General features: G+C 45.1%; 1 protein-coding gene across 1 annotated transcript in view; it reads left to right on the top strand.

The window, feature by feature from the left end:
* The window catches only part of TMEM135 (transmembrane protein 135), a 195,058-nt gene extending 192,277 nt beyond the window's left edge, over window positions 1-2,781 (top strand). The window contains exon 15 of the mRNA XM_038761867.1: window positions 1,985-2,781. Coding sequence (XP_038617795.1) covers window positions 1,985-2,117 — 133 coding nt within the window. The 3' untranslated portion in view covers window positions 2,118-2,781. The remainder of the gene's footprint in view (window positions 1-1,984) is intronic.
* The last annotated feature ends 15,823 nt before the right edge of the window (window positions 2,782-18,604 follow it).

The raw sequence follows: 18,604 nt of genomic DNA, 5'->3' as shown, positions 1-18,604 counted from the left end.
GTGTACAGAGCACTGTACTAAGAGTTTGGGAGAGTTCAGTAGACAGTGTAACAGACACATTCCCTGCCCACAAGGAGCTTACAGTCTAGGTTTGATTTCTCTTCAGGTGCTGGCCATGGTGACTTTTTGGGACAGTCAATTAATAGTATTCATTGAGGGCTTCCTGAGTGCAGAGCACTGTCCTAAGTGCTTGGGAGAGGGCAGTACAACAGAGTAGGTAGTCACGTTCCCTGCCCACAAGGAGCTTGCAGTCTAGAGGAGAGCAGGCTATCCCAGTGCATCAGAGAGCCGCATCCCCGATAATGGTGCTCAGTGAAGTAGTTGTTGCTGAGTTGTTGCTTCGACAAGCAGTGTGGCTCAATGGAAAGAGCACGGGCTTTGGAGTCAGAGGTCATGGGTTCAAATCCCGGCTCCGCCAACTGTCAGCAGTGTGACTTTGGGCAAGTCACTTAACTTCTCTGGGCCTCAGTTACCTCATCTGTAAAATGGGGATTAAGATTGTGAGCCCCCCATGGGGCAACCTGATCACCTTGTAACCTCCCCAGCGCTTAGAACAGTGCTTTGCACATAGTAAGAGCTTAATAAATGCAATTATTATTATCATTACTATTACTTCTCACGCAGGAGTTCTTTGGTCACTGAGTTCTTATTTTCACAGTTTTTATCAAGTTCTTATTAAGGCTCAAGTACTGTATTAAGCCTTGGGGTAGATAGGAGATAGTTGATCACCTCAAAGTGAAAGCCTCACTCTCTTAAACTGTGAAGCCCAACATTATGCAAGGTTCTATAAAGATGAAAAGACTTTGGAAAGAGCAGGGAAATGCGTTTCTCTCTTCCCAGCACTTCCATGCCAGAGAGAACTGGCTTCCCATTATCATGTTATCATTCTTAGCATCAGAACAGCAGTGCTCATACACGCACAACTTGTGGTCCATTGTGACCCCCCGGTTTTTTTTGTTTGTCCAAAGAGTTACAATTCCACCCCGATAACGGTGCAGGTTGCTTTTGGTCTAAATCTTTTTTATCTTGGAATTGTTCCTTTTGAACTCTGATTGCCAAAGAGCACGTCAGCTTCCATATTACGGTGCATGAATACCTAAGTAACGTTCTGTTCTTTAGCTAAAGATGGGCTTTCTGTTAACTTTCAGTAGGTCTCTTAGAATAGATAGCACTGATGAAAACAGAATATACCACTGTTCTTTCTGTTTGGAAATTGAAATTCCGCCTTCTGACCTCCGCCTTCTATTTCTATTTTTTTTTTTAACCCACGGGTCTGCTTTCTCTCATCAGGAGAGCTGAGATGAAAACTCACTTTTCTGTAGTGGAATCTCGGGCTTTAGTCTGTGGCCGAAAACAGCTTTTGGAGTTGTAAACAGAGACTCTGGACTACTTGGATCTGTTTGGGTAGAGGTTCAGTCAAATGAATAAGTGTTTCTTTTACAGGCTCTCTGCCTTTTGGGGGAGATCCCCAATGCCACATTGGGTTCAGTAGCAGAGTCGTATTAATAACTCAAACCGTAAGCTCATTTCTAGACTGTTAGCTCACGGAGGGTAGGCAATGTGTTTATTATTACGCTGTACTCTCCCAAGCGCTTAGTACAGTTGTTTGCACACAGTAAGTACTCAGTAAATACAATTGATTGAATGGATGAATGAACAAGAAAAGAGGTGACCACTGGTGGGTAGAGGACTGGCCTGGAACTCTAATTTCATTTCTGTTTTCACTTACACTTAGAAAATTGGCCCATGCCTCTTCGTCCTCCACGTTTCCTGTGGCCCACAGTGTGAGGCTCTCAGGAGGTATAACTGGCACACAGTCAGTTAAGACCTCTAGACTGTAAGCTCGTTATGGTCAGGGAGTGTGTCTGTTATATTGTTCTGCTGTACTTTTCTGAGCATTCAGTACAGTGGTCTGCATCCAATAAATGCTCAATAAATACGTTTGACTGACGGACCGACTCACATCCTCGTCCCCCTTTCCCAGGTTTGCTCTGATAAATAGAAAAGTCCTAGACGTATTCGGCACTGAAGCATCGAAGCACTTTCCAGACTTTACCCCTCGACTGGATCCGAGATACACGACCGTGACCCCGGGGCTGCCTGTCGAATTATCCTGAAGACCACTCTTCCCCCGCGATTAAATGTGAGGACTGTTTCGTCCTGGAGAGTTGATGAACTTAAGTCGAACAGAAAGAAGAGGGCTGCTGCTCCACTTCAGCGTTATTTCAACAAGAAATGCTTTTTTTTTTTTTTTTACCAATCAGAAATACTGGAGCTTCGTAGGAAGATATGGCTTAATAATTAAGCTCCCTCCAGAGCCAGGGTGTGATTTCGGGTCACTGGAGTGGGAGGGTCATATTGTAGATTCTTGATTCAGATGTGTCCGTGAGTAATGTAAAATGATCTATAGACAAAGAAATCACCTATAAGAGTATACTTAACACCTTAAAATACCTTTTGTCCATTCCAATATATTTCTTAGTCCAACTGAGAATATATCCCATTCTAGGCCCTTATAATAGAACAGAATTATAAGTTACTATTGACTTTGTTGTTATTGTTACTATTCTTGATTGATGGCCATTGTGGTGAAACGGTCTGGATTTGAAGTAGCCATGTGAAATACTTGCTACTCTGTCCCAGAGGAATTGAAATAGAAGGACCATAGTTTCTTTAGGGTCGTGGCAGAGACGGCAGATGTTGGCCGACAACGTGGTGTCCACTAAACGAAGCCGCTTCTGAAGTCCGGCCACCACCAGTCGTATCTTCTTCCGAGCCGGGGACGCGCCGTCCGGAAACCTGCCCCATCTGGGCACCGAGAGGGCGGGAGGGAAATCCCCTCTTGCCGAGTAAAATATGGCAGACCCAAGAAGGGAGAAAGAAACCCAGGGATTACACTTCCGAGGGAGGAGGGCGAGTAATGAAACATTTGACGGAGGCTCAAAGTTGTTTTGTGAGGCGTCAGAGCCCACCCAGCCGGGACTGACTGCCTGTGACATCGCAGCAGGATCAGGAGGCCTCAGAACTGCTTCTCACCATGTTGGGCCTGGAGACCGGGGAAACAGACTCCTCTAGAGTGATCGGCAGAGCGGCGGGAAGCTTAGCAGAATCCCGAAGCAGCCGCGGTTCATACTTAAGTGGTTTATCCAGGCAGGCGAGGTGTTCTGAAGTTGTTATCCCGGATAACGGGTCCTGACAACGTGAGGTACAACCAGGGTTTCCCAAAACTGTTTCTTGGTTTGGCACTCTGCCTTCCCTCCTTTGGGTCGCCAAATTTTCTCTGAGATGGACCAGCGAAGTAACAAAATCTTACCACCACGAAAGCAGCAATACAGTTCAGAACGGCCGTGGCTCAGCTGTGGTCCATTTTAGAGCTTTTCAGGGAAAAGCTGAGTTTTACTTGGGGTCTACTAAGAGGCTTAGCTAGTTCCGATGTCTCCTCAGAATGGGATATAGAAGGAGGTGCTGTATATTTTTTTAATAGAGTTTAGCGGTTGAATGTTCGCAGCCTGATGTAAATTCATGATGAGGGACAACCGACACTGGGACCAGCCTTCGAAAGATTCAGTCCCAAAGAGAAAATTGGCATGAAGCCACCGGGTTTGTGGGTAACCCCATCCCCAACTGGTAAGGTTGAGACTCATCCTAAAGTCAAACTTGGATGGTATCTGGAGTTGAGGTCTGTGTTAATTTGATCTAAAACTGTGTTTTTCGAGAAGCTCTGTAGAGTTGACGGTTGACCACTGGGAAATAGGCGTGCGACTATATGCTAGTTTCAGACTTTGAAATGGATGAGCCCAATTTAGAGGTCTTTTTTTTGGGAGGGGGGGGAGCCTCACGGTTACTGGGAAGATTCCTGCTTTCTCCCTTGTTTCCTTCTTTCCCACACCTGGTTGTTTTGTGCTTCTCCTATTGAGTCAAAAATCAAAAGATTTTAATCAGTCATTGTTTTCACCAGCATCAAAAAACTCATCAAACGAAACCAACTTAAATCCTACTGAAATTTTTGTTTTCCTGAATCGTCATAGATAAATCTTTGCTGCTTTGAAAGATGCAGTTCTGTGATTTACTTTTATTAATAAAAGCTGGGAATAACACATCTGGAGTTCTGTTTCTTAAGCAGGTGGCCGGGACCTCTCTAGTTTTCCCCCCACCTCTCCCCCACCATCACTTTCCCTCTCCTCTCTGCTCCTCTCCACTTTCCATGGTGGCTTCCATGTTCTGTTACTTCACATCACAAGGGACTTCACAGTGAAACTGTGCTACGGGTGATCTGAGCGATGAAGTGAAAGTCACCAGAGGCAGTTCGCTGGGGCTTTTACACTGAATTCCCAAGGAGCATGTGGCGGGCAATTGCAGATCTGTGGAAAGCAGACATGTTTCCCTGCATTCGGAATTTTAAATGAGACAATCTCCACTTCACCTTCTCATCTACCCTCACGAAATCACGTAGCTCAGGGCTGCCGGAACCACGCAGAGCACTGCAGAAATTACCTTCACCTACTCTCTCTTTAGGATTGATTTTCCAGGTTTCTCCCTCCCTCCCCGCCACCCTGTACCTCCCAGGTGTGGGATGGAGCACGGCACTCACACCGTTAGACGGCGGGGTCGTGGTCTGTCTTCGGGTGAGAGGTGTGATTTCAAACCCTCCAATCTGAGATCTGGCTGGAAAAAATGGGGATTAAATTGGAGTCTTGACCCCTCTGGATACTCCATAGCATAAATTGACACATTCTCTGCCATCAAGGAGTTTACGATCTAGCGTTTGGGAAGGTACAACGGGACCTCGCTTTTCTCATCCGTAAAGTGGGGAGAGTGATATGTGTCTTCCTCACGGAGGTGGCTTTGAGATCATTGGCGCTGAAGGCGGTTTGGAAAGTGGAAAATGTTCTACCAATTCAAAGCATTCTCAGTTGTTCCGCAGAGAAGTGGAAATGTTTTCACCAGCGCTTTGGCTTTGGTGCTGGGAGGGAATCGGGGAAGGCTCGTTGGAATTAGGGAAGGTTCGTGTGGCAATTAGGGAGACAGAGACTCCCAATCTGATGCGGAAGATGGAGAGGGGTGAATTATGTATGGGCTGAGCAGGAGGCTGAAAAGGGAGCTATCTAACCACATCACTCGTTTTAGAAAAAGTTGGCTGCAATTTTCCTTCTCTTGGCATATGGAGAAAGCCATCACCCACCCAAGGGAAAGTGAAATTGGCAATTGACTCAAATCTGAGTTCTTTCCTGGAATAGTACTGTCTCAGGCTGGGAAATGGGAGATTTCTAGAAAAGCAGCGCAGTCTAGAGGACCTGTGTTCTCATCCCAGTTCTCTCACTTGCCTGCTGTGTGACTTTGGTCATTTAAATTCTCTTGGTCTCATCTAAAAAATGGGGATTCAATACCTGTTCTCCCTCCTACTTAAACTGTGAGCCCGTGGGGCAAGGACTGTATCTGACCTGATTATTTTGCATCTACCTCCGCACTTAGTACAGTGCTTGGCATACAGTAGAGGCTTAAGTACTATTATTATCATTAGTTATTATTATAGAATCCTCCTAGATAAATGTTGCAACTCCATCCATTTGCTTAAATCACTGTGTTTCTAAAGCAATCTGCCACCTCCTCTCTTGGGGCCTCTGGTTAGCATTATCTTCCGTGTCACAGCAGTTGATAAATCCAGCAACTCCTGCCAGCCCGTTCTTTCTGCTAAATCTCCTGTCACTTCTGGATTACTGAAACCAATTTCCTTACCCGGACTCCTCAGTTCCCGCTCCTCTCCTCTATCCATGTATCACCCGGAGAACAATGGCTATCATCCCCTTTCCTGCCTCACATCTCAGTTGCCCTCTCAACTCTCCTCTGATTCCCGGGTCTCTCCCGGGGGCTTCTCCTTCCCTTATGACTTCCTTCCCCCCATCCCCTCCTGCTCCCTCATTTACTTCCCCCGCTGGCTTGTACCATTTCCTGCCTCTGCCCTTCCTGAATCCAATCTCACACGCCCAGAACAATTTCTCTTCCCACCAGCTCCATCATCCCTTCCCTAATTCAGGAATTTCAGACAGGAACTACTACCCCCTCAGCTGGAAGGCTGGCCTGTTCCCTCCAGTCCTTAGTGACTCTTTTTCTCATTCTCAATCCTCTTCCCCTTAGGCTGTGAATCACTTCCAGGCCAGTGGTAGTAATGGTACGGTATTGAGTGGGCCAGTGCTGTACTAAGCGCTTGAGAAGGTACAAATGACTCTTTCCCAGCCCATGTGGAACTTTCACTTTAACTCTTGTTAACCTCCCCCCGTATTCTCCCCCACCTTTAGCTCAGAAACCCACAAAATGCGGGTTCTTAAGAAAGGATGTTGTTTGAGGGTTCCCACACTTCTAACCCCAGCTCTGCCACTTAACAATAATGATGGTATTTGTTAAGCGCTTACTATGTGCGAAACACTGTTCTAAGCGCTGGGGGGGATGCAAGGTGATCAGGTTGTCCCACGTGGGGCTCACAGTCTTAATCCCCATTTTCCAGATGCGGTCACTGAGGCACAGGGAAGCTAAGTGACTTGCCCAAGGTCACACAGCCGATAAGTGGCAGAGCCACTCACACAGAGCTGTGTGACCTTGGACAAGTCATTCAACTTCTTGGGACCTCAGTTTCCTCATTTATAAAATGGGGCTCCAATGTTTGTTCTCCCTGTGAGCCCACTGTTGGGTAGGGACCGTCTCTATATGTTGCCAACTTGTATTTCCCAAGCGCTTAGTACAGTGCTCTGCACACAGTAAGCGCTCAATAAATACAATTGATTGATTGATTGATTCTTAGTCTGAGCTCCATGTGGCACAGGGACTCTGTCTGCCCTGATTATCTTGTATCTACCCCAGTGTCTAGTACAGTGTTTGGCACATAGTAAATTCTTAATCAGTTGATCAAACAATGGTATTTATTGAGTGCTTACTAGGTGCAGAGCACTGTCCTAAGCACTTGGGGAGTACAACAGAATTAGCAGACACATTCCCCTGTATATATGTATATATGTTTGTACATATTTATTACTCTATTTATTTTACTTGTACATATCTATTCTATTTATTTTATTTTGTTAGTACGTTTGGTTTTGTTCTCTGTCTCCCCCTTTTAGACTGTGAGCCCACTATTGGGTAGGGACTGTCTCTATATGTTGCCAACTTGTACTTCCCAAGCGCTTAGTACAGTGCTCTGCACACAGTAAGCGCTCAATAAATACGATTGATGATGATGATGATGATTGCCCGCCCGCTTTCAGTCTAGCGGGGGACACCGACATTAGACTGTGAGCCCACTGTTGGGTAGGGACTGTCTGTATATGTTGCCAACTTGTACTTCCCAAGCGCTTAGTACGGTGCTCTGCACACAGTAAGCCCTCAATAAATACGATTGATGGATTGATTGACATTATTATGACAAACGTTATTATTATGAAGGAAGCGATCCAGAAATAGGGATGGCTGTCTAGGCCCCCGCTTGCCTGGGTGTTGGGACAAGAGTGTACCAGCTTGCCTCCACAGCTGGGCCCGTCTTGATTCCCACCCGCCGCCTTTCCCGGGTAACTGTATCCAGGCTTTGGCCAAATGTTTCCCCCCGGAATCTTCCTGCCTCAGCAAATGTGGCGGCTGGAATCCCCGGGAAGAATGGGGCAGCTCTCCAGTCCGGGCAGGGGACCAATGACCCCTCCTCTCCGGGAGCTCAGTATCCTTCCCATTCATCATCATCATCATCAATCGTATTTATTGAGCGCTTACTGTGTGCAGAGCACTGTACTAAGCGCTTGGGAAGTCCAAGTGGGCAACATATAGAGACAGTCCCTACCCAACAGTGGGCTCACAGTCTAAAAGACTGTGAGATTCCTCCCTTCTTGCACCCAGAGATGACCCCGTGTCCTGCAAAGGCCCCTGATTGCACCCCTCACCTCACCCCACCCTGACATCCATCTGAGAAGCAGCGTGGCTCAGTGGAAAAGAGCCCGGGCTTTGGAGTCAGAGGTCATGGGTTCAAATCCCGACTCCACCAATTGTCAGCTGTGTGACTTTGGGCAAGTCACTTAGCTTCTCTGGGCCTCAGTTCCCTCATCTGGAAAATGGGGATTAAGACTGGGAGCCCCCCGTGGGACAACCTGATCACCTTGTAACCTCCCCAGTGCTTAGAACAGTGCTTTGCACATAGTAAGTGCTTAATAAATGCCATTATTATTATTATTATTACCTTAGCTGAGATGAACCGCAAGTCTTCCTGGGACACTACATTTGTTTTTTTTTGTTTGTTTGTTTCTTTGTGGTATATGGCATTTGGCTTAGTGGAAAGAGCACGGGCTTAGGAGTCAGAGGTCATGAGTTCTAATCCCGGTTCTGCCACCTGTCAGCTGTGTGACCTTGGGCAAGTCACTTAACTTCTCTGTGCCTCAGTTACCTCATCTGTAAAATGGGGAGTAAGACTGTGAGCCCTTTGTGGGACAACCTGATTACCTTGTATCTACCCCAGCGCTTGGAACAGTGCTTGGCACATAGTAAGCACTCAACAAATGGCATTATTATTATTATTTGTTAAGTGCTTACTACATGCCAGGTACTGTACTGAGCGCTGGGGTTCATACGAGCTAATCAGGTTGCAATCAGATCATGTCCCACATGGGGCTCACAGTCTTAACCCTGTGAGTTAACTGACTCACAGGCGAGGTAACTGAGGCACTGAGAAGTTAAGTGACTTTCCCAAGGGCACACAGCGGGCCGGTGGAGGAGCTGGGATTAGAACCCAGGTCTTTCTGAATCTGTAGGTCTCCAGGGGCTTTTGCATGAGAGGCATTGTGGCTTCAAGGCCCTACTGAGAGCTCACCTCCTCCAGGAGGCCTTCCCAGACTGAGCCCCTTCCTTCCTCTCCCCCTCGTCATCCCCCCATCCTACCTCCTTCCCTTCCCGACAGCACCTGTATATACGTATATATGTTTGTACCTATTTATTACTCTATTTATTTATTTATTTATTTTATTTGTACATATCTATTCTATTTATTTTATTTTGTTAGTATGTTTAGTTTTGTTCTCCGTCTCCCCCTTTTAGACTGTGAGCCCACTGTTGGGTAGGGACTGTCTCTATATGTTACCAATTTGTACTTCCCAAGCGCTTAGTACAGTGCTCTGCACATAGTAAGCGCTCAATAAATATGATTGATGATGATGATGATGATTTATTTATTTTACTTGTACATATCTATTCTATTTATTTCATTTTGTTAGTATGTTTTGTGTTCCTCTCTGTCTCCCCCTTCTAGACTGTGAGCCCACTGTTGGGTAGGGACTGTCTCTATATGCTGCCCACTTGTACTTCCCAAGCGCTTAGTACAGTGCTCTGCACACAGTAAGCGCTCAATAAATACGATTGATTGATTCAAGGAAAGAGCTTGGGCCTGGAAATCAGAGGATCTGGTGTCTCATCCTGGCTCTGCCACTGGACTGTGTGCCCCATGTGGGCTCTGATTATCTGGTACCTACCTCAGCACTTAGAATAGCGCTTGGCACATTGTAAGTGCTTACCAAATATTATTATTATTGTTCTTATTATGATTATGTCTGTACCCTGGATGCCTGGAACTGTGACTGAATGCAAGGGATTCATTCATTCATTCAGTCGCATTTATTGAGCGCTTACTGTGTGCAGAGCACTGTACTAAGTGCTTGGGAAGTACAAGTTGGCAACATATAGAGACGGACCCTACCCAGCATTCATTCATTCATTCATTCATTCAATCGTATTTATTTAGTGCCTACTGTGAGCAGAGCACACAAAACGTGGACAGGTGCCAAGTCATCAGAATAAATAGAAGTAAAGCTAGATTCATTCATTCAATCGTATTTATTGAGTGCTTACTGTGTGCAGAGCACTGGACTAAGCGCTTGGGAAGTACAAGTTGGCAATATAGTCATTCATTCAATCGTATTTATTGAGCGCCTACTGTGTGCAGAGCACTGGACTAAGTGCTTGGGAAGTACAAGTTGGCAATATAGTCATTCATTCAATCATATTTATTGAGCGCCTACTGTGTGCAGAGCACTGGACTAAGTGCTTGGGAAGTACAAGTTGGCAATATAGTCATTCATTCAATCATATTTATTGAGCGCCTACTGTGTGCAGAGCACTGGACTAAGTGCTTGGGAAGTACAAGTTGGCAATATATTCATTCATTCAATCGTATTTATTGAATGCCTACTGCGTGTAGAGCACTGTACTAAGCACCTGGGAAGTCCAAGTTGGCAACATATAGAGACGGTCCCTACCCAACAGCAGGCTCACAGTCTAGAAGGGGGAGACTGACAACAAAACAAAACACATTAACAAAATGAAATAAATAGAATAAATATGTACAAATAAAATAGAGTAATAAATCTGTACCAACATATATACAGGTGCTGTGGGGAGGGGAAGGAGGGGGAGAGGAAGGAGGGGGCTCAGTCCGGGAAGGCCTCCTGGAGGGATGATAATAATAATAATAATAATAATAATAATGATGGTATTTGTTAAGCGCTTAGTATGTGCAAAGCACTGTCACTGCATGGGTGATCTGAGGCCCAAGGGCTGTGCTACAGGGCACGGTCTTGGTCTTGTCTTATGCCGTCGAGTCGTCTCCGACCCATAGCGACCCCACGGACACATCTCTCCCGGAATGCCCTGCTCTCAATCAATCGTATTTATTGAGCGCTTACTGTGTGCAGAGCACTGTACTAAGCGCTTGATCTGCAGTCGTTCTGGTGGTGGATCAGTCATTCATTCAATCGCATTTACTGAGCGTTTACTGTGTGCAGAGCACTGTACTAAGCGCTTGGGAAGTTCAAGTTGGCAACATATAGGGACGGTCCCTACCCAACAGTGGGCTCACAGTCTCTTGTGGTAAAAATACGGAAGCGGTTGACCATTGCTCCCAGACTGAGCCCCTTCCTTCCTCTCCCCCTCATCCCCCTCTCCATCCCCCCCATCTTACCTCCTTCCCTTCCCCACAGCACCTGTATATATGTATATATGTTTGTCCATATTTATTACTCTATTTATTTATTTATTTATTTTACTTGTACACATCTATTCTATTTTATTTTGTTAGTATGTTTGGTTTAGTTCTCTGGCTCCCCCTTTTAGACTGTGAGCCCACTGTTGGGTAGGGACTGTCTCTATATGTTGCCAATTTGTACTTCCCAAGCGCTTAGTACGGTGCTCTGCACACAGTAAGCGTTCAATGAATACGATTGATGATGATGATGATTGCGGTTGCCTCTGGTGTGAACTCCCTCTCGCTTCATCTCCTATGGACCATCACTTTCCCCTCCTTCAAAGCTTAATATCACCTCTCCAAGACTTCCCCAACTGAGCCCTTATTTATCCTACTTCCTCTCTCTTCTGCTTCACCACTACACTTGGGTTTGTACCCTTTATTCATCCCACCCTCAGTGTCCAACCATATTTGAACAGTGCTCTGCACATAGTAAATGCTTAACAAATGCCATTATTATTATTATTATTATTTGCTTGTATCCACCCCAGTGCTTAGTACAGTGGCTGTCCCATAGTAAGTGTTTAGAGAAGCAGCGTGGCTCAGTGAAAAGAGCCCGGGCTTTGGAGTCAGAGGTCATGGGTTCAAATCCCGGCTCCGCCAATTGCCAGCTGTGTGACTTTGGGCAAATCACTTCACTTCTCTATGCCTCAGTTCCCTCATCTGTAAAATGGGGATGAAGACTGTGAGCCCTGCATGGGACAACCTGATCACCTTGTAACCTCCCCAGCGCTTAGAACAGTGCTTTGCACATAGTAAGTGCTTAATAAATGCTATTATTGTTGTTGTTGTTTAAGATATACCAACAATATTATTCTTTCCTTCTTTCTCTCCTTCTTTCTTCCCTATATTTCATTCATTTCTTTCTTTTCCTTCTTTCTTTCTTTCCTTCTTCCCCCATCTCTCCCACGTGGGACAACCTGATTACCTTGTATCCACCCCAGTGCTTAGTACAGTGCCTGACACATAGCGTTTAAGAAATACCAATATTAAAGGGGAAATGGAGAAGGAAAGAAAGAAGGTAAAGAAAGAAATGAATGAAAGAAAAGAAATATAGGGAATTAAGAAAGAAAGAAGGAATAATAATGTTGGTATTTGTTAAGCACTTACTATGTGCAAAGCACTGTTCTAAGCACTGGGGTATATACAAGGTAATCAGGTTGTCCCACGTGGGGCTCATAGTCTTCATCCCCATTTTACAATGAGGTAACTGAGGCACAGAGAAGTTAAGTGACTTGCCCAAGGTCACAGAGCTGACAAGTTGCAGAGCTGGGATTAGAACCCACAACCTCTGACTCCCAAGGCCTGGTTCTTTCCACTAAGCCACACAGAAAGGAAAGAAAGGGAGAAAGGGGAAGAAAGAGAGAGAGAAAGAAAGAAAGAGAAAGAAGGAAAGAAAGAAAGGAAGAAGGAAGGAAAGAGAGAAAGAAGGAAAGAAAGAGAGAGAAAGAAGGAAAGAAAGAAGGAAAGGAAGAAAGAAAAAGAAAGAAAAGAAAAGAGAGAGAGAAAAAAAGAAAGAAGGAAGGAAAGGAAGAAAGGAAGAAAGAAAAAGAAAGAAAAGAAAAGAGAGAGAGAAAAAAAGAATGAAGGAAGGAAAGGAAGAAAGAAAGGAAGGAAGAAAAAGAAAAAAATAAAAGAGGAAGAGAGAGAAAGAAGTGAAGAAAGAAAGAAGAAAAGGAAGAAAAAGGAAGAAAAGAAAGAGGAAGAGAGAAAGAAGGAAAAAGCAGGGAAGGAAGAAAAAGAAAGAAAGAAAAGGAAGAGAGAAAGAAGGAAAGAAAGAAGGGAAGAAAGAGAAAAAGAGAAAGGAAAGAGAATGAAAAAGAAGGAAAGAAAGAAAAAGAAAGGAAAGAAAGAAAGAAAAAGAAAGAAAGAGAATGAAATAGAAGGAAAGAGAAAGAAAGAAAGAATGAATGAATGAATGAAAGAAAAAGACAGAAAGAAGAAAAGAGAAAGAGAGAGAGGAAAAGGAAGGCAGAAGGAAAGGAAGAAGGGAAGGAAGAAACAGAAAAATAAAAGAGGAAGAGAGAAAAAAGGGAAGAAAGAGGGGAAAGAAGAAAAAGAAAGAAAAGAAAGAGGAAGAGAGAGAAAGAAGGAAAAAGAAGGGAAGAAAGAAAGGAAGGAAGAAAAAGAGAAAGAAAAGAAAGAGGAAGAGAGAGAAAGAAGGGAAGAAAGAAAAAGAGAAAGAAAGAGAATGAAAAAGCAGGAAAGAAAAAGAAAGAAGGAAAGAGAAAGAAGGAAAGAAAGAAGGGAAGAAAGAAAGAAAAAGAGAAAGAGAATGAAAAAGAAGGAAAGAAAGAAAAAGAGAAAGAAGGAAAGAAAGAGAGATAAAGAAGGAAAGAATGAAAGAAAGACAGAGAGAGAGAGAGAAAGGAAGAAAGGAGAGGAGAGAAAGAGAAAGAAGGAAAGAAAAAAAGGAAGGAAAGAAAGGGAGAAAGGAAAGGAAAGGAAACATAGAAAGAGAAAGGAAAAGAAAGGAAAGGGAAGAAAGAAGGCCGGCAGGCCGGCAGTCGGGGGCCGGTCCGGTCCGAGCCCGTCCGCTGCCCTTGGGCGGCCACCAGGGGGCGCGCGGCCCCCGCCAACCGGGCCGCGGGTGCGGGGAGCGGTGGGGTCCGCCCCATCCCCGAAGGTGACGGTGCGGGCGGGCTCCGCCACCGGGGGCCTAGCGCAAGGCCCCCCCCCGCCCCGCCACCGGGCCCAAGTCACTTCACTTCTCTGGGCCGCAGTGAACTCATCTGGAACGTGGGGATGAACACTGGGAGCCCCACGTGGGAGGGGCAACCTGATCACCCTTGTAGCTACCCCAGCGCTTAGAACGGTGCTTGGCACCTACTAAATGCTTAATAATACTAATGGCAATGATAATAGCAATAATGGTATTTTTTAATTGCTTACTATGTGCCAAGCACCGTTCTAAGCTCTGGAGTAGTTACAAGGTCATCAGTTGTCCCACGTGGGCTCACAGTCTTAATCCCCATTTTACAGATGAGGTCACTGAGGCCCACAGAATAATAATGATAATGATGGCATTTGTTAAGCGCTTACTATGTGCAAAGCACTGTTCTAAGCGCTGGGGAGGATGCCAGGTGATCACGCTGTCCCACGTGGGGCTCACAGTCTTAATCCCCATTTTCCAGCGAGGTAACTGAGGCTCAGAGAAGTCAAGTAACTGGCCCAAGGTCACACAGCGGACATGTGAGCCCGCTGCTGGGTAGGGACCGTCTCTTTATGTTGCCAACTTGTACTTCCCAAGTGCTTAGTACAGTGCTCTGCACACAGTGAGCGCTCAATAAATACGATTGAATGAATGAATATAAGTAAATACATTATGGATATATACATAAGCACTGTGGGGCTTAAGGAGGATAGAATAAAGAGAGCAATGCAGGGCATCACAGAAGGAAGTGGGGGAAGAGGAAATGAGGACTTGGGGAAGGCCTCTTGGAGGAGATGTGCCTTCAGTAAGACTTTAAGGTTGGGGACAGTAATCATCTGTCGAATACATCTTGATGTCAATCTAAAAGAAATCCCTCCTCCCGCACCCTCCAGATAATCTATTGCCTCAACCGACCCCTACTTTTAATTTCTTTCCCCTTAGATCCAGCCTGGACCGGGATGGTTGCTAAAATGCCAGAGCTGCCCAGTTTTAATCTAGATAAATTACCTCTCTCGGTTCACCTTTGCTCTCCTTTCTGCGCGCTCTGTATCAAAAAATTTCCATGAGAGCCTTTTCATATTTCCCCTGTGTCTCCCTGTCTGCATGCTAGGAGGTAATCCATCTGAACTTGAGGTTTTGTCAGCTTGCTATGGCTTGTAAATGGTCAGTTCGCCTTTGGGGAGAGGGGGAAAAAAATCGCCTTTTCAGAAGGCGGCCCGAGGGATGTAACTTTGACATCTATTGTGAGCCGTGGGGCTAAAAAAAAAAGGAAATGTTTCTGGAGTTTTGATATTATTCCTGTCTTTTTTTTTTCTTAACCCCAGGAAACACAGCAGCTGCTGCTCTGACCCCTTCTGAAGTAGTACTTTCCTCTATTTGTGTGTTTTTGTTTAATTCCTAATTCACCTGTCACTTTTGCACAGAATTCTTCATCTAACTGCCACTTTTACCCAGAATTTCTCACCCATTTGCTACCTTAGCCCAAGAATTCCTATTCCAGACTACCACTTTTACCCGGAATTCCTCATCTAACTGCCACGTTCACCCAGAATTCCTCATCCAACTGCCACTTTCACACAGAATTCTTTCTTCGATTTCCACTTTTACCATGAATTCTTTCGCTGGGTCGCTAAACAGAGAAAGGGTCTATTTCAGCTGCAGCCCTCTTCTTCTGTCTCTGTACTCTTAAGCAGCTTCAACGTGTTTCCCACTCACCTCTCCGCATCGGATTTCACCCCCCACAGCATCCATTTTCTTGGCTGTCCAATAAGACTCCACTTCCAGGAAGTTTTCTGTTTATAGTTTGTGGGAGGCTGAATTCAGAATCACCCATTCAGGACTCAGTATGGCAGAAAATAATAGTAATAGAAAATAATAATAATAATGGCATTTATTAAACGCTACTATGTGCAAAGCACTGTTCTAAGCGCTGGGGAGGTTACAAGGTGATCAGGTTGTCCCACGGGGGGCTCACAGTCTTAATCCCCATTTTACAGATGAGGTAACTGAGGCACAGGGAAGTTAAATGACTTGCCCAAAGTCACACAGCTGACAATTGGCAGAGCAGGGATTTGAACCCATGACCTCTGACTCCAAAACCCGTGCTTTTTCCACTGAGCCACGCTGCTTCTCCTAAAATCAAAGCCTGGGTGTCCTGCTGTTTACTGGTACTAAGGCAGAACTATCACAGGGAGAAAAAAAATGATGGTATTTGTTAAGCGCTTACTATGTGCAAAGCACTGTTCTAAGCGCTGGGGGGATGCAAGGTGATCAGGTTGTCCCACGTGGGGCTCACAGTCTTCATCCCCATTTTACAGGTGAGGGAACTGAGGCACAGAGAAGTGAAGTGTCTTGCCCAAAGTCACACAGCTGACAGTTGGCAGAGCTGGGATTTGAACCCCGGACCTCGGACTCCAAAGCCCGGGCTCTTTCCACTGAGCCACGCTGCTTCTCAATCCACTATTTTCTTTCAGGATTCTCCCAAAACTTCTGCTACCCACTAAAGAGAAGGAGACTTTTGTTTGTTTTTGGGTTTTTTTAAAGTGCAGATTTTCTACCTGAAGGGCTTCAATCAGTTAGTCGTCTGTGTTCAGTGCCTCAGTAAATGCTACTTTTAATCTCCCCAAAGATATTGGGCGCTGCGTGACACAGGCCTATGTAATTTTCTTCTTTCCCTTCACTGGATTGGATACACTGTTGCTGCCTTGATGACTCTGTAAATCTTTTTCGACCTTCCTTTTGATATTTTGTTATTTAGAGGACGCTCGAGTTCCTAAGCATTAAGCTTCTTTTATTTGACACTCTTTGACATTCTCCCATACTTACTCCTTTCCTTCTCATATTTTTTTTTAACGGCATTTATTAAGCGCTTACTATGTGCAAAGCACTGTTCTAAGCGCTGGAGAGGTTACAAGGTGATCAGGTTGTCCCACTGGGGGCTCACAGTCTTAATCCCCATTTTACAGATGAGGTAACTGAGGCGCAGAGAAGTTAAGTGACTTGCCTAAAGTCACACAGCTGACAGTTGGCGGAGCTGGGATTTGAACCCATGACCTCTGACTCCAGAGCCCGCGCTCTTTCCACTGAGCCACGCTGCTTCTCTTTTCACTCCAGCCTGGCGGTCTATCAGGTAGGGATGGAGGGAAGCTGTCGGGGGAGATTGTTATGGCCCCTCCAATCTACAGGAGGCCGTTAAAGAGATTCACTCATTCATTCATTCATTCAATCGTATTTATTGAGCACTTACTGTGTGCAGAGCACTGTACTAAGTACTTGGGAAGTACAAGTTGGAAATATATAGAGATGGTCCCTTCCCAACAGCAGGCTCACAGTCTAGAAGGGGGAGACAGCCAACAAAACCAAACATATTAACAAAATGAAATAAATAGAATAAATATGGACAAGTAAAATAGAGTAATAAATATGTACAAACATATATACCTATATACAGGTTGTTATTATTATTGTTTATTATTAGTAGTGCTATTCATTCAGTCAATCGTATTTATCGAGCACTTACTGTGTGCAGAGCACTGTACTAAGCGCTTGGGAAGTCCAAGTCGGCAACACATAGAGACGGTCCCCACCCAACAGCGGGCTCACAGTCTAGAATGGGGAGGCAGATGACAAAACCAAACATATTAACAAAATAAAATAAATAGAATAAATATGTACAAATAAGTAGAATAATAAATATGTACAAACATATATACAGGTTATTATTATTATTGCTTCCTCTGCTTTGCAAAGAGGATATGAGAGCCAATTATGTTCATTTATTAAATCAGTGAGGATCCAGAATTTGTGGCAGGGGAAGGGAGAGCAGAGAGGCTGGACACAACCCCTACTTCCCGGGATGATGATGATGGTATTTGTTAAGCATTTACTGTGTGTCAAGCACTGTTCTAAGCGCTGGCGTAGATACAAGCTAGTCAGGTTGGACACAGTCCCTGCCCCACTTGGGGCTCATAGTCTAAGTAGGAGAGAGAACAGCTATTGAACCCCCATTGTACAGATGAGGAAACTGAGGCCCCAGGTCACACAGCATAAGTGTGGCGGAACCAGGAATAGAACCCAGGTCCCTTGATTCCCAGGCCCGAGCTCTTTCCATTTAGGCCATACTGCTTCTCAGGAGTTGGCTGATCTTTCCCTAAGCAGGAAGATGGAAGACAACGTGAGCAACCATCACTTGAGTCCTCCAAACAGCCTGGGACGATTGTCGCCGGTGGGATCTGAGGCTGTACGGCCCTCCGCGGTGACTCGGAGCTGACACAATGATGGCACAGCTAATGATGTTATGATGCCCCTCTGGATCGGGTCATAAATGGGTGATGAACTTCACAGTGTGGCAGCCAAGTAGATCTCTTCCTTTTCCCTCTGCCCTCTCCCACCGCCCCAACAAAGCAAGATAAATTTAATCTCTCTGGGGTTATGTCAAGAATGTTTTTTTACAAAAGCCAATGAACTAAGGGCACACCCCTATTTGTGGTCTGTTTCTTCCGCCGCCGTATACTCTGGTTAGAGAAGCAATGTGGTCTAGTGGAAAGAGCCCCAGCCTGGGAGTTAGACGACCTGGGTTCTAATTCCAGCTCTGCCACTTTTCTGCTGTGTGACCTTGGGCAAATCACTTTATTTCTCTTTGCCTCAGTTTCCTCATTTGCAAATCTCATTCCCTCCTATCTAGACTGGGGGCCCCATGTGGGACAGGGGCTGTGTCCAAACGGATAACCTTGTCTCCACCCCAGTGCTTAGAACAGTGCTTGGCACATAGCACTTAACAAATACCATAATTTATATATATATATATATAAGGATGAAAGCAGCATTTGTTTCTGTTCCATGAGCAGAATTCAGATTTTAAGACGAGGCAAAAAATGAGACAATTTGGTCAATCTTTAAAGAAGTTTTTT

Source organism: Tachyglossus aculeatus, chromosome 20 (genome assembly GCF_015852505.1).
Source record: "Tachyglossus aculeatus isolate mTacAcu1 chromosome 20, mTacAcu1.pri, whole genome shotgun sequence".
NCBI classification, from domain to species: Eukaryota; Metazoa; Chordata; class Mammalia; order Monotremata; family Tachyglossidae; genus Tachyglossus; species Tachyglossus aculeatus.
This window is presented reverse-complemented; position numbering and strand designations above follow the sequence as displayed.